This window comes from Anomalospiza imberbis, chromosome 1 (assembly GCF_031753505.1).
Source record: "Anomalospiza imberbis isolate Cuckoo-Finch-1a 21T00152 chromosome 1, ASM3175350v1, whole genome shotgun sequence".
NCBI classification, from domain to species: domain Eukaryota; kingdom Metazoa; phylum Chordata; class Aves; order Passeriformes; family Viduidae; genus Anomalospiza; species Anomalospiza imberbis.
The window spans coordinates 145,665,072-145,685,801 of NC_089681.1; the positions used below are offsets into that span (position 1 = coordinate 145,665,072).

The 20,730-nt window shown below is 40.4% G+C and overlaps 1 protein-coding gene across 14 annotated transcripts in view; it reads left to right on the forward strand.

The window, feature by feature from the left end:
• The window catches only part of KMT2C (lysine methyltransferase 2C), a 191,397-nt gene that overhangs the window by 39,941 nt on the left and 130,726 nt on the right, over window positions 1–20,730 (forward strand). For all 14 annotated transcript variants that reach the window (XM_068174789.1, XM_068174817.1, XM_068174796.1 and 11 more), the window contains 2 exons: window positions 6,943–7,031; window positions 19,664–19,802. In XM_068174789.1, coding sequence (XP_068030890.1) covers window positions 6,943–7,031; window positions 19,664–19,802 — 228 coding nt within the window. The remainder of the gene's footprint in view (window positions 1–6,942; window positions 7,032–19,663; window positions 19,803–20,730) is intronic.

The following is a 20,730-nucleotide window of genomic DNA, read 5'->3' on the forward strand; positions in this document are numbered from 1 at the left end:
TGAGGATGTTCTCAAATGGGTAACAAGTTGGGAAGAAGACTTCATGGTCTTGATATTATTAGCAAAGCTGTGTTTCAGCTGTGATAGACTTCATTAGCTTTATGTCTCAAATAGAGCACTTCCAGACTCAAACTGAACTGTAAACAGCATTGGGATGAACAGAGAAAATACTGAGTATGGTGGCTTTGTCCAGATCAGCCTCATCACTCAACAGAGAGCAGCTTCAGCCTCCTGGATCTGGTGGCCTTCCACAGAACTGAGTTGCGATTAAGATTTTTCAACAGGGGGATGACATTCCTAATGCTCTTTGATTTGGGTACACAGTCCTCTTGATGAGTGCCTGCAGGCAGCACATCCTATTTGCCTTTTCTCAGTCTCCCATAGAAAGTAATTTTGCACCAGTATGGGCCTGAGAACCTCCATAGTACAGGTAACGGTGTGAGGACAATTGAAGTCAAAAATACTGATAAACCAAACTTCCCGTTTGCTCAGAAGTGCTAATTTATTTGGCTTTTAAATCATTAGAACTATGCAATGCAGATTCGTTTTGATCCTTCACTCCCAGCCTCTCAGGACAGCCTTGTTTCCTCAAGAGCTCTGCATTTACCTGTGGGTTTCCTTTGCATTTGCTTACTTTATGTCAACACTGACTGTACTCTAGAATGAAAGCAAAGATGCATCTATGGTATTTGGTACAAATAATCTTAAAAAGAATTCTATTTGCATTTCTTTGGGCAGTGTAGGAAATATTTGACAAAACTCCCTGTCGCAGGGGAGTACTGGAAAAGTTAAGCTGAAAATTGTCCAATGGAGGTAGGTTCTTTTTACACTTTTTCTCAGACATCCTGATCTCAAAAGCTATAATAATATTTTTTTCAGGTGTTTATTGCTTTCAGTAGTAACTGCATAAAATATAGATCTGAAAAAGTTTCATCTCTGAAGATGTTTTAGCCTGAGTAAAGGAATAATGTTGAGTGACTGAATAATGTTTTTTAGATAGTTACACTGGTTAGAGGAGGTGTAAGATGGGAAGTTGCAATGTTTAAATGTAAGCTGGATCACTTCTCTTTGATGTATTATTTTATTTAAAAATTATTATGCTTTATAAATTAAAATTAGTAAGAAACACACTTGTCTTTGATTGAACCAGGAGACTGATAGGCAATATCAAGTGTATTTTTGAGATGTTTTAATAATGAAACTGAAGGTTGTGCAAGTTCTATGAAATTTTAATGAAAGTCTGGTTCAGCAGATGTTAAACAGGAAAGTTTTCACTTCTCTCTATTAGTAAACAGTCAACTTTTTGTCACCTTTCACTTGTCATGTTTCTGTTGCACATCTTTTGCACATTCTGTTGCATCAGGATCCCTCAGCCTTTATTATACACATATATAACATAAGAAGTAAATATGAAGAAACTGCATGTTTCATTCTTATTTTTACCATGTGTAAAAGAAAACACAGGTGAGAGTGAGGGAATTGCAGAAAACATTTTCACCTGTTGCTGATTGCTCAATTAAAAAATCCTGTGAAGAATCTTGTAAATCAGAATCAGTTTGAAGCTGGAGTCAATATAAGAGTTAATTTCCTATTTAAGGCTTGTTAATGTTTAGGGCTATTGAAGTTAATTCTAGCTATTCTTGCTTCCAGAGGTGTGCTCTTCATTTTATCCAGACTTGGATGTAGAATTTTCTCAACTCTTAGAAGTAATGAAGAGTAAAGTAGTGTTCAGAGAGGGAAAAAAAAAAAAAACCCAAAACCCTGTTCCTTGTAGGTATTTGCTTGGGGCTACCAGCTGCACCTTGAGTATTTCAGCCTCTACTTAAGCACAGTTAAACTTTCACAGCTGTATTTAGGACTCCACGGTTCAGCAGTAGTGTAGTGGGAGCATGTGGCTTTTGCACACCTGTTAAAAAGATTCCTGAAAAGAGGGTAACAGCTTTCACTTGTGAAGGTGCCTGTGAATGTTAATTTGTGACTAGCCGTGCTGATGGCAGCACTAATTGAACCTTTTTATAACTCATTCCTGTACCGTCTTCCAGCGTAAGGCTGTGGGCAGATGTTCATTTAACAAGACATCTGTGCTGGTTTAGGATGTTACTGTATCCCAGATGTTGCACTGCTTTTTAAGGCTGTTAGCCCTATTTTATATATTTAGTGCCATCAGTTTGCTCCATGGCTTGCAAAGCATATGAAGGAAGGTGGTTTCTTTTCTGAATGATGTAGAGGTTTCAGCATTTTGGGAAAAGGAGTCAGCTCTTGAATGGATCTTGTGTACCTGTTTTCATAAGCCTGGAGCAAAATGCTTGGGGTGAGTAGGGCTCTTTTGATAGATAGTCTTGAAGGAGCTGTCACGTGGTTTTGTTGGTAGCAACTTAGGGAAGACTTACAGAAACTGGTGTCTGACAGTAACTTCTGGGTAATCATAAACTAGGCCTGGCAGTGACAGGCATCTGAGGATAGTAGCTTTGTCAGTTATTTCATGTGGTTCCAGGAAATGTTGGCCCATGGCCTTATTCCTGATCACTGTGGAAAGAAGGAGTGAGATCCAAGATGTACTTTTGACCTACATTGTACTTGTCCAGTTACGGTGCTATTGCTGTGACCTTTCAAAAAACAACAAAACACCAAAAAAAAAAAAACCCAGTCCTGCAGAAAGAAAAGAGAAGAAAAGAAACAGTATCTCATTACTGTCAGGTGAATAAGAGACTTTTCCATTTTCTCCATGCTGCTCTCCGTGCATTCAGCAGAAGCTGCTCACGCACCTGGTGATCTCCCAGTGGTATCCAAGTCCTCAGGGCTTTGAGACAGCCTCAGCAGGGTTTTCCCCCTGTGCAGAGGGAGAAATGCTCTGGTGAGCCCTGTGCAAGTTTTTTCTGGGCTTTTCTTCGCCCTCAGGGCTAAATTTAATTAGTTGCTTAGCCGGAGAAGAATTACGAGATTTTTGTTTACCATGGTATATTTAAAGATGGAGATTAATGAAAGGCATTAGTTAAAAAAACTAATTGATAAAAAATCTAGGAGTAGGTCACAAAGGATTTTGATAAATGACTCTATTTTATCGAAATAGGAGTAAAATTATCGTACAAGTAATTATATTCAACTGAAGTCCTGTATTAATAAAGTCTGGTTTTATCTTTGTTGTTGACTTTGTTCCATAAAATACTGAATGTGCTTTAAAACACTTCAAGAAGTTCTATTTCTCTCAGCAGATCTGGTTTTTTTTTGAGCAGAAAGAGACGTGCTCTTGGTTTTTTTTCCTTCTAAATTGACTCTGTTGTAGGAAAAAGGCGGGCGAGGAAGGCATGGCAGGGACCTTGGCAGCACTTCAGCCTGTGTACCAAGCTCCCTGCCTGCCCACTGACTAATATTTATTGTTTTCTGCCAGAGTGTGCATTGGTCAGGCTCTGCCTGTACATTTTGTTCTGGGGCTCTTGTGAGCTGTAGGAGACGTGGCTCATCTGTGTTCAATATTTCTGCCCTCCCGAGCTGCTGGGGGTTCTGCACGGTGATGTGGTTACTCCTCCTGGTTGGAAGGTTTGGGGTTGGGTTCAAGAGTTAAGGCAGATCTGAGGTTGTAGTGTTTAATACAGCAATTATGTTTCAGGACTGCCTGGCTTCATGTGGGTGTAGGGCAATAGTCATGGGCTGTTGTTTCATAATTGCTTTAAGACACTAAAAACTGGCCCTCGACACCATCTTTGCCCTGTTGCCTTCTCACATCCTCCTTCAGGGGGATGAACTTGAGAAGAAACCAAGTCCCAGGCAAAGAATGGAGCACAGGCTGCTTTTCCCACTGTATTTAAGGGCAAGTGGAAATAAGTGTAGAGAAAAAAAAATTAACAGGATTTGTCAGTGGAAAAACACAGTGTTATGCAAACCAGCCAAAAGCTTTATGTATAAAACTATTAAATAAAATGTTTAAACTTAATGCAAATAACACGAAACAATCCATTCTTACTACAAAAGCTGATTGCAGCGATTAGATGTGCTGTATGGCCTTCTCAAATGGCATTTGGTGTGGAAACATTAAATTATAGTTGTCAGTACAGTGTATATTTCACTGTTTTGTGACTTGAATTTTTTTTTTTGCTCTAAGCCAAACATAAATTTGTAGACTATAAAATCTCTTCTTATGATTGGGAAGTGAATGTAACCAGCAAAAATAAGTCAACGATATAATCTGCCATGTTTTCCACTGTTTCTTCAGTTTTATTTAAAACCTGCACAACATTAAGAAGGCTTTTTGTAGAATATTTGGGAGAGGGGAATGGCAAGGAAACACCGGACGTGGTTATATGTTGTGCTGAAAGAAGCAGTTATGTTTAATTAATTGAAACCTCTGATTTGCCTTGGTGTTAAATAGGTTGCTAAAATATGATAGGGAGTTGAAGGCGCAAACACTGCTCTTGTTTAAACCAAATGTTTAAAAAGACTTTGTGAGGTACTGTGGTGTTTAATACATGAACTGTACTTCAACAGAAAATCTAAACTCGTGTGTAAGTTATTAAATAAACAATCATCATCTTCCACTATCCAGCAAGTTTTACCTCCAGGGTTGTGTTGAGGAATACTGAAAAGGAGTACCTGTGAAAAAGCAGAATTATCATTTATGTTTGTGATGATTTCTCAGTAATCCTTGTTTGGTACAGACTTGTAACTTTGCATTACAGGCAGGTAGTTGGTAGAAGAATAATTGGGATAGGATTTAGAAATAATCCCTGTCCTTAGCTGATTGTGTTCTGTAAAGCTTTTGAGCATTCCTGTACCAAGGGAAGTGTTTTCTCTCACCTGCATTCCTATCCTTTCACTGGTGCTGGATGATGTGCTGGGATGTTGTGAAGAGCTGCAAGAAATTTAGTATTTAAATGCTTTTGGCTTCTTTACCTGCTGCTTTGTTTTTCTAAGTGTTAGAGGAGCGTTACCCTCCTTGCTGTATCTCAGTCTTGCTGGAAGAGCCTGTTCTATCCAATGGCTGTGATATTCCATTTGCTCTACTCCGTACTCTTTGTTACAAATGGGAATCCATCTGTGGTAGCATCTCAGGTGCTGCTGCTGATAGCAGTGTTTGTGTCCTTCCCACTTCCAAAACGTGTTCCCATTCAGGCCAGCTCACTGGTCACTGTACTCCTGGATGGGCTGATGCAGTGGCTGCAGGGAGGAGTGCAGGACAGTTTCTTCTGGTCACTGTGCAGTTTATTCTGGTTTGAATTTTTGTGAAACATGGGTTTTAAGAGGCTACACTGGGAGCTTGTGGCACATAAGTGAAGGGGATGCTTCTGTCTCTCATAAGAAGGCTGTTATTTATTTTATGTGTTCTGGGTGTGCTGTCACTGCTTATGGATAAGCAGGCGAGGGGAGCGACAACCTTGTAATTCCTGGGGTTCACACTGTGCTCACGTTTTTCAGCATCATCCTGAACAAATTTTATAGGGATACCAAGAAAAGTCCTCCTGTCCTTAATCTCTTCTTGCTTTTCTCTTTCCCCCGGCTCCTTTGTAAATTGAGTGGGAGGTTTTCAGACTTTGGTTTGAGCGTCATTTTAATTCTTCTTTTCCTCCTTCACAGAGACTAAAATGGTCCCAACACAATCTGAAGGGGTTGTCTTGCTAGGTAGTCTAAGAGAGTCAATCCTCTTCTAGCAGGAGACCAACCTGCACAGACTCCAGAGATGGTTTCAGTTCTTCCCAGTTCTGTGATCCAGGAGAACCAAAGGCATTGCATGGTAGCATTTCTTTGTAGCTGATTTAGCAGATCCAGTCCTGCGGAAATAGTTGGGATCGACCAACGTGCTATAACAGACTGTACAAAAAAAGGAAATGCTGGTTTTGGAATGATTTAATCGCTTCAAAAAAACCCCAAAACCTTTTCTTCCCGATGCAGAACTAAACCCAAACCTTTCAGAATGCTCTGTGAAAGAGGAACTGGAGGGGTTTTGTCTGGGGGGGCAGGCGGGGTGCCCGTGTGCTGGCCTGCGTGGCATCCCGATTCAAGGCATGTTGGTTGGGTGAATGGTTGCCTGGGAGCTCTGGACATTGGAACTGCTGAGATGCCCCAAACTGCTCAAAATTTGTGTACTTGGAATCAGAAGCTCCCAGGGTCTCCCAGGCTTTCCGTCAGCATGCCAGGCAGGTTGCCAAGTAGCCTGAAAATTTGGGAGGCGAGTTGCCAAGCTCTTGGCTCCCTTTCAAATGGGCTGCTGAACAGCTGGGAATCTGGATGCCTGGGCTTCTCAACAGCCCACCATGATAGTTACTGAAGAGCCAGGCAGGGAAAAAAGGCTGGAATTTGTGGCACAAACCTGTCTGCTTTCCATCAGACCTTGGTTGAAACTGAAACAAATCTGCCAGGTATTTTAGTTTTGACAGGCTGTCCTCACGTGATCACTTTTTTAATGTGATGGCATCTAGTCATCTCTCATAACATTTTACTTCGTGTGTCAAAATATTGTTTCACTGAAAATAATGCATGTTTCAGTTTCATTGCTTTAGCATCATTATTATTCTGTGGAAATTTCTTCCAAGGGTGCTCTGCGTGGATCAGTCTCTGTTTTATAATAGCTACTGCCCAGATTTTGGATAGTGTTCTCTTACCTCTCTGTAGTTACATTTTACATGGAGCAGACAGGATGCTTGTATCAAAATCTGGCTGAGTTAGTCTGTTGTTTGATCAGTAAAAATTCATTATTGTATTTTTATCGTAAGAAGAATCAGAGAAGCTTAAGGGGCCAGCTGCTGATTCGACTGTACCTTACTGGGGACATAAAACTAGAGTGGGGAAAAGGGGGAGGAAGCTTCCAGTTTGTACAAGACTGAAATCATGGGTTAGCTTGAATGTTTCATAACGAAGTGCTGACATTTATCCCTTGAAATGAAGTGATTTAAATCCTAATTTTACAAATGCTTTCAGTCTAAAAAGAGTTTTTCCTTCTTGTGTTTGCAGGCCTCGGAGTAGAGGAAAAACTGCAGTGGAGGATGAAGACAGTATGGATGGTTTGGAGGCAGCAGAAACAGAAAACACTGTGGAAACAGGTACTGAGACTATAGTGCTGATGCACTCTGGGTATTGCTTCTCTCTTTATGTTATGCATTAGTTTATGCAGGACTTTGGTAGACAAGATATAGTTCTTCCATTTTGTAGTACAAGATGTGCATTTGGACAAAATTAAATGGAAAAAACCTTGATATTTAAACCTATAATAATTTAAAGTTATCAAAGCTATTATTTTGAAGTAATGTAATGGGAATCTCTTTGTAGTGTACATATGTAGAGATTCTTTCCCTACTTTTGCAAGGCTAACAAAAATAAACACTCTGAAGTGGCAGCTGCTGTTTTTGGAATACCTGCCAAAGTACACTACTACTTATTGACCTGTATCTTCAGCTAACTACAGCAGACTATGTACCAAAGGGATAACCAGGATAACCAAATGCTAATGCTTCCTGCTGCTGCTTAGGAAACAGGATAAATCTCTGCTCTTGATTTGGTAAATATTTGTTGTGGTGGTACCCAAATGCTTCAGTTACCAGAGGGAGCTCATTGTTGTGGACTGAGTACTGTTGAAACAGTTTGTGATTTCTGTTCTGGCAGTTCAGGAGCCCAAAGAGACAAACAGATGAGCCAACACATGAGATAAAGGCCATGGTGAAGATCTGTCATCTCTTTGCCAGGCACATGTCTGTAGCCATTTCCCTGTTTCTAACTAGGGACTGAGTGTAGAAGGATGAAACGCACCAGGAAAAATGATTCTGTGGCCACGTGGCAGAAGTTTGTTGGTTTGACAGAAATAAGCCTTGAAAATGCATTGAGACCTAAGGATTTATAAATTTAATTAGGTGATCCTATATGTGTAATGAGAGGGGGGAAGGAAGCACAGAGACACGAAAAGCAGAAGCTGTTGGTCAGGGCAGAAGTGGCATGGAAGTGCCAGCTGACTTAAGGGAGTTGTCCAGTTCTCTCCAAGCTGCTGAGTGGAGGGGGTAAAGTAGTGAAATCCTTAAGGATGACGACCAGGATCTGTGCTTAGTGTAGATTTATAGGCACAACAAGTAGAGAACCTGAGAAGAGCTATTTTTGCAGCAGCATCTTTTGTGGGCCGTGCATGAGCTTGGCTGCTGTGATGAAAGCCACAGAGGAGGATGAGGAGGCTGAAATTCTCCTGTGGATGGGCTTTGTGTATGCTGGTGGCTTCTTCCTACTTGCTAGATGTGGAATGATGCTGAGAAGGCTTAGTGCTTGTGACTTTGGGAATGTCAGGAGTGTGTAGTCACAACTTGTGTTGAATTTAAGTGTTAATGGCCTGTGGAGGGAGCCTAAATAAAAGGTTAATTCGTGGATCTTTCATTGTTTTATTCCGCCCTTTGTTTTTCTGACCCTGCAAATAAAACTGCTGGTGGTAGTGAACTTGGGTGATGTTTTGCAGCTTCGACAAGTAGGTAATTATTAGTTAATAAACTAATGATAAGTAAATGAAAAAGTTGGAGCAGGTACTTGTGTGTAGAAAGACAGAGCAGAGTAAAGGAAGACTAATTCTAATTCTATTATTACATCATTATTATTATTATGTGATGATGATGATGATGATTACTCTTCCTATCCTGTGTGGTAGAAGCATTCTTAAGAAAGTCAGTGAAGGGGGCAGAAAGTGTTTCATTAAAGTGATAAGTTTTATAAATTCTGAATTTTTAAAAAAAGAAAAAAAAATCAAACCTAACAACTGGTACACTGCTGTGTCGAGAATTCAATGATAGCTGTATATTTTTGTTGCTTTTGTCATTTTTAACAAAGTTCCTCAACAGAAACCTGAGAGCAATTCCTGATTCAGAAAAGAGAGTAACACATAATTATATTTTTAAGGCTCTGAGATTGCATATAGATAAGTCTCTCTATGATCTTTCATCAGAATAATCCTGAGTGTCACAGGTGGCTGATAGCCATTTCTGAAGGTGTGGGCAGTAGGAGCACTGTGCTGGAAATCCCAATGGAGCAAGACTCCAGTGGGTCTGCTGCTGGAAGTGAGGCACCATCGCTGCAGTGCTGAGCCCAGGATGGATTTACAGACTGAAAGATATCTAGTAAAAATACATATGTCTGAAATCCCATTTTTGCAGGGGAACAAAAATAGACTTGAAAGAGCATTATCATGTTGAGCAGTTTGATAGAGACAGAATCACAATTATGTTATTTTAAAAGCCGGGCACATGTGACTTGCTAGCAGTTTAATCATGTTATCTGAAAAGGCAGCTGCCTCTAAAACTTACTCTAAGCACTTACCTGAGTTAGTACAGAAGTGTGGGAGAAGGAATAATCTCAGCTTGTTGCTCTGTTTGAAACTGTGTTGATTAAATTGAAGAGTATTTCTATACTAGTTTATTAATTTCTGCTTCAACTAAAAAAGGGTTTTGTTTTCTTTGCTTGCAAAGAGTGGTCTTGCCATCAATTTCCTGCAGTAGTTGGCAAACCAAAACACAATATAGTAATATTACAGAACTTGAAATGAAATGTCTAAAGATCTTGACATGTGATTTGTGACATATTTTAAGTCTCTGTGTTCCTTGCTTCCTTTCCGTTGTTTGATTTGTATGTTGAGAATAATCAGGAATTCTTTTACTGTGTGAGTTTGGGTTTTTGAGGTTGTTTCTGTTTTGTTTTATTTAATTAAGTTTCATAAAATGAGAGAAGTCCATGTTATTAATGTTGTATTCAGTATAATGAGCTCTGCTTTTAGGGAAGGAGCAATGCAGGAGGAATAAGAACTCCCCTCTCAGGGAGGGGAAAAAGGATATGCCCCATATAATCCCACCTAAGATAAAGAAATGTTTACTACTTGTGAGATCTTGTATGGGGAGAAAAAGCAAGGAGTGTGCAAGTACTAAACATTACTTCCATTTGTAATGTTGACACAAATGTTTGTTTAAATAAAAAAAAAGGCAAAACTTCGTCCCACAGGGGCTCTTTTGCAATGCCGAGGCACAGTCATTTTAATTGCAGTTCGGGAAACAAGTTACTGCCCTTCCCAACATTCTGTAATCTCACATGTGAAGCGAGGCAGAGTTGGAAGGCGAGCAGGGTAAGCCTTGTGCTGCTCTGATCAGTTCAGTATGGCTGCTTCTCCTGCCAACTGCAGCAGTTCCTGAGCCCTGTCCCTTTTCTGCCAAGTACTAAGTTCCCTTTGGTGTAGATGAATTCTTAAGGACGGAAAGAGAGGAGGAGGGATTGGAATTGGAGAAAGGAAATTCTGGAATTTGGAAAAAAAGATCTGTTTGGAGCTAAGTAAACTTTTTTCCTGAAAAAAGGGTGTTGACAACTGCTTCTACTGAATCAATAGATTTTCAGCTTCTTGTAAACCTCAGGACAGACTCCTTTAATTTACCCACCAGCCCAGTCTCTCTTGCTGATCCTTTGGCTCCTCTCTTCATGTCTGTTCTGCTCTTCAGCTTTGTGCTGGTCTTTCCAGCTGTCTGCTCCTTCATTCTTCTTCACTGTGGTTCCCCCAGTGATGTTGCACTGGTGTTTCTCTATCCAGCTGATGTTGTGGTTACCCATTCTTCCCATCATTTTGGCACCACAGCATCATAGCATGGTTAAGGATGGCTGGGACCTCTGGGGATCATCTGCTCCACAGCCCTGTTCCAGCAGGGTCACCTGGAACTGGTTATCCAGGACCATGTCCAGACAGCTTTTATCTCCAAAGTGTGAGGCTCCACAACCTGCCCTGCACAACCTGTTCCAGTGTTGAGGCACCCTCACAGTAAAAAAGGGTTTTCTGATGTTCAGAGGGAGCCTCCTGTTTTTTAGTTTGTGCCTGGTGCCTCTGGTCCTGTCAAGACCTTCCAGCTGTCAGCACCTTCCTCCTTTTTGGTTATCAGTAAAATACTGTTTGCTGCAAAATGCTGCGTTTCCCTCTGGATCCTCTTGTGCTCCTCATCTCTGTAAGAACAGTTTTCTTCTGATGAGTGAGTTTCTCATGGCCAAGAATATACAAACCAGAAAATTCTGGAAAGCACGCGGCTTTGTGCACAGGGACATATGCAAGTACAAAACTGCTAACCCAAGAAAAAAATAATACACCAAGAAGCTCCTGATACACTTCCTGTAGGTTTGGTAGCCCTTTTGCTACTAATGAAGACTTGGCTTCTACTTCTTTTCCCCATCTTCTGTTAGTTTCAGCAAGTTTCTGTACTTGATATTTTTTTGGCTCTGCATTTAAGTTGAAGCTGAATTCTGTGTGTTAATTATATGATTTTTTTTTTTAAATCCCAACTCATTCTAGAGTCTGTAATTCTTCCTATGTCCCACCATAAAAGTGTTAAGATTCAGATCTGGGATACATGCAATAAAATAAGTTTATTTGAACTGCTGAATCTCTTGGGTCAGATATTTATTTTGTTAACTATCCATACCATGTAAACCAGCTCTTACAGCAGTGCTTTCTGTCAGACCCTCAACTCCCCATGGTGATCTGATAATAGATAAAAGAACCTGGATGATTTTATCAACCAGTAGTTCCTTATCTACATTATTGTTGTTAGTGACATTTTTATCAGACCAAGTGATGTTGCCTGGACAGTTCTTTTCTTGTTGGACTTCACATTAACTTTTTGAAGATGAAGCTTCCTCTGACCAGACTCATTTGTCTCTGGGCAAAGCACTGAAGAACCAGAAACAAACACTTCTCAGTGGAGGAAATTATTTATGCAGAAGTTGCCAGGGATTTTTGGAGTAAGTCAGAATCTCATCAGCTTTGAAGCAGCCTGAAAAGCACTTTCCTAGAGAAAAAAAAATCTGCAATATCCTGCTTATTAAAGGAAATATAGGCATCCTTTAGCAATTTTATGAACCATACTCAGTAGAGCCTCTCATTGAAGCAAAGTAAATCACACCTGAGAGCAAGTCCCGGTCTTGGTGAATCGATGGCAAAAACTCTTGGCAATGTGTTTTAATACCAAAATCCAGGTTTAAAATCCAGGCAGATACTTTGGCCTCATCATTACCACCCATTCCTTCTCAAATTAATGAAAGGAAGAATCGACACCACTGAGGATTTCTTCTAGATTAAACTTGGCCATACAATTTGTGGCAAATACATGCTTAGAAATGCACTTCAGTATTTTTAAGGCAACTAATATTCTATGTACTCATTAGAAAAGTAGTAATTTCTTCTTTCTTATGCCGCTGACTCCTACCTGCTCAGCCTCTGGAAAAATTAGCAGAACTGAAGCATGTTGTAATTATTATAAGCATCTTATTATTTTTGCTTTATATTCTGGTAATTTGTTTGTAATGAGGAAAGCAAACAAAAGAGGAGGTTACTTGATATTTGCATTTAAACCATTACAGGCTTACTCAGTAATACCATTTATCATCATGCATGCTTAAAATGGACTATTTAGAAAAATCCAATTTTTTTGCCTTCTGACCTATATCTCTATCTCAGGTGTTTTGAGAACTGGTGGAATCTGTTAATTCCAAATCAGTTTTAACCTCACTGAGTTTTTCATTTTGGAGGTTATTTATGAAATACATCTTCTTTTTGATTTTGCTTATTCATTCAATAGTGTTTTTGCAGTTTTGATATCAAACTAAGGCTTTGTTAAGCATAATCCAACATGTTTTAAAAGTTGGTTCCAAGACCTAGAATTCTCCACTTCTCCATTACCTTGATTTTTAACTCTGCTGCTGTGTCATTAGTGATGTGATGGAAGATCTGCATGGCTGTTACCGGTCCAATATATTGAAATAGTTCCATGTGCTTTGTGTTCTATATGCTCTTCTCCTTACTGGGAAAAGGGGCTGCTCTGTGTAAGTTTTAGTTCATAGAATCACATAATGGTCTAGGTTGGAAGGAACCTCAAAGATGATCTTTTTCCATCCCTTCTGCCATGAGCAGAACACCTACCCTGGTGTAGCCCTTTTCTGGGTCAGATTCAAAGGGGAAGAACGTAGTGGGTAAAACGAACTTTTTAGGATAATAAAAGAGGTACCTGTTTGCAAGGTGTTGAAGAGTGACCATAGAAAATTAAATTACTCTTAATTCAGTAGTAGTTCATGTAAAAGAACACGCAGGGCAAAATTACCGTCCTGTTTTTATAAAAACAAAAATCGCTCTCAAATAGCTTTTGCTACCTGAGCAAGTGGTGCTTCAATTCTTCTGAGAATTGCAGAAGTATTTGTAAGTCAAAGAGAGAAAGAAATTCTAGGAATGACTGGCAAAGGGATAAATGGGATGAAGCATCAGCGAGGGGTTTTTTTCTCTTCTTACCATTGCTTTATAAACCCTTGGCATGTTATATACCACATGCAGTTCTGCTTTCCCTTCTCCAAAAGGGATGAGCTGTAATTGGGAAAGTACAGGAAAGGCCAACAAGGATGACAAGAAGTAAGCAACAACTTCTGTGTAGGGATCAGTTAAGGTAAAACCATCAATCTGAAGTGATTTCACTGAGGAGGAATGTACTAGGGTCCAAAAAATGATGAGTGGTATGGAGAAAATGGACAGGGCACAATGACTCATTTTGTTGTGCAACACAAAAATTAGGGGCCATCAGGTGGTGTTCATAGAGTACAGGGGCAGGTGCATTTGCCCTCAGCATCTACTGCAATTACTGAATTTATTGTTCGTGGATGCTTTGGGCATGAACAACTTTACATGGGTTTCAAAAAGACCTCAACAAATTAGTGAAAAAATAATCAGATGACTGCTGTTGAATACCAGTCCTAGCTTAGGAGTCATGGAGGTTCCATGTTATGGTAATCCATAATATGGTTTCATGTTTTTTAGGTGACCAAAATTACAGTTCAAATGGTCCTACATTGAGAATCTTATTTTTATTTTATAAGTAATACAAAAATTTCATTTATTTTCTGTACAAAATGTATTTAACAGTTTAGAGCTTATGTGAATAAAAAGTATCAAAATATACAATGGAATGTACAGAACAAGAATAACTGCAGGTTTTCTTCTTGTCTCCATCTAACACCTGTTGCAGTAAGTAAATCAGAGAATTACAGAATATTTTGGATTGGAAAGGACCTTAAAGATCATTCAATTCCAACCCTCCTGCCATGGACAGGGACCCATAGACCACATTTCTCAAAGCCCCGTCCAACCTGGCCTTGAGCACTTCCAGGGATGGGTCATCCACAGCTTCTCTGAGTCGCCTGTGCCAGAGTCTCACCACCTTCACAAGAAGGTTTATTTTCTAATAGTAATCTAAAACTACCCTCTTTTAGATTATTGTAAAAGATTTCTGCACCTAAGAGATCTTTGCATGTAACTTCCTCAGCCACTGGCAGGAGAGGTGATGTTGCTATCAAATTGTGTCCAGAGCAGTAACAGAATTATGAGCTCTGAGTAGTGGAAACTTTTTTTGTTCCTAAACTGGGCCAGTGAGTGAAACTTGGTAATTGTAGTGCTGGATAGTGTTATGGTTTATCCCAGCTGTCTGCTGAGTACCACACAGGTGCCCCCTCACTGGGCTGAGGGGGGAGAATTGGAAAAAGGCAAAACCCCAGGGTTGAGATCAGGACAGTGGTGAGCCCCTGGCACGGGTTGCCCAGAGAAGCTGTTGCTGCCCCATCCCCCTGAGTGTTCAGGGATGGGTTGGATGAGGCTCTGAGCACCCTGGTCTAGTGGAAGGAGGTTGGAATTGGATGATCTTTAAGGTCCCTTTCAAATCAAACCATTATGTGATCTACTGGGCATGGTGTTCTGTGGTGTGGAGTATCCATCTGGCCAGTTGGGGTAAGCTGTCCTGGCCATGCCCTCCCCTGGCTCATTTTTGCGCCTCTTTGCTGGCAGAGCCTGGGAAGCTGAAGAGTCCTTGCTTTAGAGTAAACATTGTTAGCAACAACTAGAACAAAAAAATTTATTTTGTGTTACCAAAATAAATTGTCATCCTAAATCTGAAACACAGCACCGTACCCAATACTAAAAAGAAAATTGACTATGCTAGCCAAACCCAGGACAGGTAGGGATTTTAAATTCAAAGATTGCATTCCCTTGTTAAGGTTTCTTTTCATATTGTTGCTACACCGACCTGGTTTTTATCTGTCAAAACTCCTGGAGCATTTTGGTGTGTTTGTAGTCCTGCAGACCCCTGTGGGGCTGGGTAAAGCACCTGGTCCCATTGGCTGCTTCCTGACACAGCACTACCCCTTCCTTGTGCAAAAATAGCTGTGGCTGCCTTCAAAAGCTCGTTACTCCCTCCCACAGAGCATCTTGGTAGGCAACAGTTGAGACTCCTGGGATGTTCCTACTGTGTTTGGTGATCTTGGTGTTTTCCAGCCTGCAATACTTTCTGTTCTTAGTGAAAGTTTTGGAAGCTCATGACATGTGTTTCATTGTCTGCCTAATCAGTAGGTCTGACAACAAAGTAGTTAAATAGTCAACCTGCTGCACCTAAATATTAATTTAGTAGTAGAATATTAATTTTATATTTATGACAGCTCTTTCGGGTTTTTCTTTAAGTGTCACTTCATAATGAGTGTTATAATGTTTTAAATATTCTGAATGTCTGCTGTCTGTCCTTTGCCTGATTGCCACAGCAGAGCCCACACATACATTTCCTTATTTTGCTTTATGTTTACCCAAGTAGCTTGTAGAACAGGGCCTTGTGATTGTGAGAAAACTGAAAAGGTTTGTTTTTAACGAAAGAACATTTTAGATCTTAAGTTGATGTTGCTTCATCACATCCCCAAAGAAAGCTGTGATCGTGTGATAAAATCCCAGCCATCCCCAGTTTCCACAAGCCCTGCCACAGGTGGGGGGGCTTAGAAAAACCAGGGCTTCCCTCCTGAGCCTGCATGCCCCACCTGTGTCTCACTTAGGAAGAGATTTCCAAGAGCTCTTGGAAGCTAGAGCAGGAAAACAGGAAATTAGCAAGACAATTATTACTCAAAATGCTGTAAATCTCTACATAAGACATGTAAATAAAGAGACCAGCTACTGTTAGGAAGGTGGGTAGTCAGCATAATCAACTGGAGGTGCTGTGTGCTGTTTGTTATTTTCTTTGAGTGTTCTCTGCATTCTGCTTTATAAAGGAGAATAAAAACAATAAGAAATCTTTGAACCTCTGTGAAGTGTTTTCCTACTCCTTGAAAAAACCCAAATTACAACTGGAGTAGTGTAAAAGCTAAGGACTGTCTTTTCACCACTGTATACATATTACTGAAGCAAATGTGATGGAAGTGTTAATTAAAAGAGAAATTTAATACGCATGTTGTAAATGTTACCAGTCCCAGTGACTTCCCTGCATGTCTGTCCCCTGTCAATGTTAGGCAATTTGATTTTTTTTCCCTCATATTTCATATCTCCATCCTTGAAAATGCTCAAAAACCATCTGAGCAGCTGGCTCTGGTGGCCCTGTTTGAGCAGGGGTTTGGACAAGGTGGCTCTGGGCTGCCTTCCAGCCTCAACCAGATGTGATTCTGTGAGTTACCCAAGTTATAAAGCATGTGGAAGTCTCAAGCCTTTTGATGGCCCATATGGACAGGAACTTTAGTCCTTGTACTTTTGGGAGATTTATTTTAATAAGAAGATTAAGCTTTTCTGTTCTCAGCATCCAGGTGAGAAAGAATTCTGGATATAATTGTATTTAAGTAATAAAAAAAAATTAGGTTCAGTGTTGCCTAGTATTTTCCTAAAGTTTCAGTAAAGGATAATGACATTAAAAAATAACCTAGAGACACTGGGGAGTTTTACAGTTAGGTTTTTAAAATCTCAGTCTCCTCACTAACTCACTGTACATAGGCAAGGCCTTCATTGTGCCAGAAACAATCGTGAAAAGAGGATACAAAATAAAGCATTACATAAGAATCTGCAGATGAGCTTCCCATTTATTAATCATCCATGGATCCTTCATTCCCAGTAGCTTCAAAGTACAATGCCATAACCAAATCTGATGGTGTTCATTAAACATACTGTGCCAGGTGCTTCCAAGAGCATCTCTGAGGTGTATCTGATATGTCCCCTTGCCAGGCCACTGCTGGGATCCATCTCCTAGGAATTTGTCTCATGAAATGCAGTGCTCCAGTTCTTCCTTCATCTTCTGCAGGAAAACTTCCACAAAGTTTTTTTTCACAAGTAGCACACAAAACTCTCATGCTGTTTAGTGAGCACCGTGTTTTCAGTCTTCCAACAGCATATTGAGGCACAGTTTGCTTTATTGCAGAGACAGCAACTGAGATGTTGTTTGTCTCATTTAGTATAATTTGGGTCCCTCCTTCTCTGGAGAAGCAAACAGCAGGGGAAATGCACCATAAGGATGTAAGCTCATATAGTTGTCATGTGTAGTGAAACAATCTGTGTCTTCTCACACAGTCCAGAGCTCCTGGGAGTGAGTGAGCGCGCCCCTGAACTTCTCCTTCCCAGTGTGCTGGGTGCCCAGTAATGGCAATGAGCTGAAAGCTGGCAGAGAGTGAATGGCTTTTTTTCCTTTACTTGATTGGAAGTTTCAGCAGGCACACAATCAAGCCAGAGTTCCTTTTGCACAGTTTAACTAGGTTAAAGAAAGTCGCCAAGATGGATCAGAGTGGGGCCAGGCTTTCCGGTGGTCTTCCTGGAGCACTTCAGGCGTGGCTATCCCAGGCTGTGTTGTGGGTTTTGTTCTGAGTGTTTTGGCGTCTGCCTGTCTTCTAGGTGTTTATGTTTTGCTGTTTTCATTGAGGTTGCTTTTAGGAATTTGGGGGTTACTGTCACGGGATTGTCCTCTGGATCCAGCATTCTTGGAAACGCACCGCAGACCGTTCTGAATGGCTCCGCTGGACACTGCCTGCTTTGGGAATCTTCATCCAGGAAACATCCAGGGATGTTTGTTCAGATGTGCCAGAAACTGAGGGTGTGGGGTTTGGGTTTATTTTGTTTTGTTTTCCTTACAGAGACATTTAGTATTACAAGGGATGTATTCCCAAGAGGATATTTATTTAGTGTCAAATCATGATCCAGCATGTTTTTTCAGAATAGGTTGGTGAAAGGGGTTTAACACAAGCCATAGGGATTTTGGACAGTTAGTCACTTTTGGATGTTTCAGGTGTCCAAGAAACATTTCAAATGTATCTTACTGAGTAGTTTAACTAAAATAGGAGATGCAGTTTCACTTTACACCAGCTCAGATAAATATTTGGAACATCCAGTCGTAACGAGGAATTTTTTTTTCCCCTAATATTGTGTTTCTCTTCAATATGGTTTGAGGTGTTCACTGAGAGTTTTAAATGCTATATATTGTCTTCCTGAATGAGTTCACTTTAGGTTAAAGAAAAATCTTACTTCAAATCTCTGTGCATGAAACAAGACAGATTTCCCATTTTCCATGTGCTGTAGCAGGCATATGATTTCAATATTTCAGACCAAGCTGCACAGTTACACGTTCTGAGAATTTTCCTCTCTTTTCTTGCGTTTATTTATAAGATTAAAGCTTGTAGCAGGTTTTTATACATGCCCACCCATGTGGCAGATTCTTCTGTCCTTTCATTTCTCCACTTGTCATTTATCCTTTGCAATATTTAATTATATTTTGACATGTATGTTAATTTTTTAAAAAATGTGAATGTATCTTCTGCTGAAGTTTTCTAAATAATCTGCTGCTTTACTCTAACTGGACTTCTTTGCAAGAGCTGTATGTAGTGGCCTCTGAGCACAAACCCATGTGCCCTGGGAATTTTGAAGGGGACCTTCCTCTGGCACTGCTGAGACAGATCTAGAAGCCATGGACACAGGCAGGATGAGGCACGTGTATCTTAAGCTGGATATGTCATAGCACATCTGTCAGAGTCCTGTGATTGTTATGTTGCTTAGGTTTCAAAATCAAAGAACAGAGGAGTGCAGAAACACCAAATTCTGTTGCTGTACAGCCTTGGGCCTTGTTCCTGTGCATTCTGGTGCACTTGGAGCAGCACTTTGCCATGTCCTTCTGGTAAATCCCTGACTCACTCCAAGCAAAGGGGGAAATGATTGGGAAGAGGATGTAAAGTTGTACAGACAGTGGCAACTTCATGTTTCATGTTTCAGAGCAAAATCAAACTTCCTAGTCAAATCTAGCATGGTCAGCTGGAGATGTATATATTTTTCTGTCTAACAACTAAGGTAATGTAAAAGCATGCTAAAAAATTGGTAATGTTCCTTCAGTTCAGGATGAAGTTTAAGCTGGCATAAACCACGTCCTTCATTCATTCACCTCTTCAACCCTGTGCCAGCATAGTTAGTGTAATCAGGAATGAATTTGCAGGGAATTGAACAAGGTTAAAGGCAATAGGGAAGGAAAAAATGTTTAATATACCCCAGAGTAGCATGCTCACTGTGATATTTGTTCAGGGCTGACACAGCAAGTGTGTGAGAGATGTGGGGAGAATGGAAATGCCTAAAACTCCAGCCTTGTATGAAGTTTGTCACGGAGCAGCTCTCCCCTTGCCCCATTCCTTGTTGCCATTGAACAGCTTTAGTTCACAGTGGTACTTTGTGTTACGGAAATAACGTTGTAAGCGTCCAGTTTCATGTTTTAGCTAGATGTGGTAATTTCCTATTCTTCTAATTTTATTGTGTGCCAGAAGATATTTACATGGGTTAACCTGTCTGTAAATAAAGTGGATATTTTCTGCGCAAGGGAAAGCTTCCAGATGCAGATAAAACATGAATTTTTTTTTTTTATTTTTTTATTTTTTTACCCAGAAGTCAAAGAGCAGTCTGCAGAAGAGGATGCCCAGACGGAAGTGGAGAGCACCAAGCAGCTAACACCAGTCCTTCAGCACTCCGTGTCCGAGGAGTCCACGAGCTCCACCGCCTCCGTGGGTGTGGAAGCCAAAAGCAGGTGAGCGAGAGAGCGAGGAGGAGGCAGCTGCTGAGTCAGGGGCAGGGCTGGGGCTGGGGTTCTGGGGTGCAGAGTGCTCAGGGCACAGGGCTGGGACTCGCTGTCGCTGCTTTGAAGTTTGGGGCTGGTGCCTTAATTGGCGCACGGGGAGATCGAGGTGAGAAGCGCGTTCCGTGAGTGCTGTCCTCACAGTGCTCTGGGAAACCCTTGAGTTATTAGCTGGGTAAATGAAAGGAGGCATAAGTGATAGGAGATAAAATGTGTGATTACTGAAGCTTTCCTGCTGTGTAGGAAATGGTGTATTAGCAAATTTATATAAAGTTATTTTTTGATGTTTCAGCTTGTATGAGTGTATTTTCAGGAACAAAGTAAACCAAAGCTCTTGTCATATCTACTGTGTTCTTCCTTGTTTTGGAATTTATAACAGAGAAAATAACGTTTGTATTTTTTTAACTTTTTATTAATACAAATTAGCCTAAAAGTAGTGAAAGTATTAATTATGTTCCATGAGGGAAACCAGAGCATGCTGTCTGTGATCACTGTTGAAATGGTGTCACACAATTCTAGCAGAGCTTCTCTGGTGAAGCTCTGATAACAGCTTCTAACCCAGTTGCAGGTCTCTCCTGCTGCAGAAGGTGCTCTTACCAGCTACCAGACAGTTACAGGTGTAATTACATTTTGACAGACTTGGAGAGAACTGTTGTCATCTTTTTTCTTCCTCCTAATCCAACACGGAGTATATTTTCCATGCACAAAACATTACTTAATCTACTTGATGCATATATAATTTTCAAGTTTTACATGTTCACAAACTTCTTAGATTCCAAGAGCTCCTTTCCTTCATGTAGAAAATTCAGTTAAATAGTTCTTGTGCATATACCGGAGTGAAATACGTAAAAATTTCTGTTCTTGATGGAATTTTCCAAGG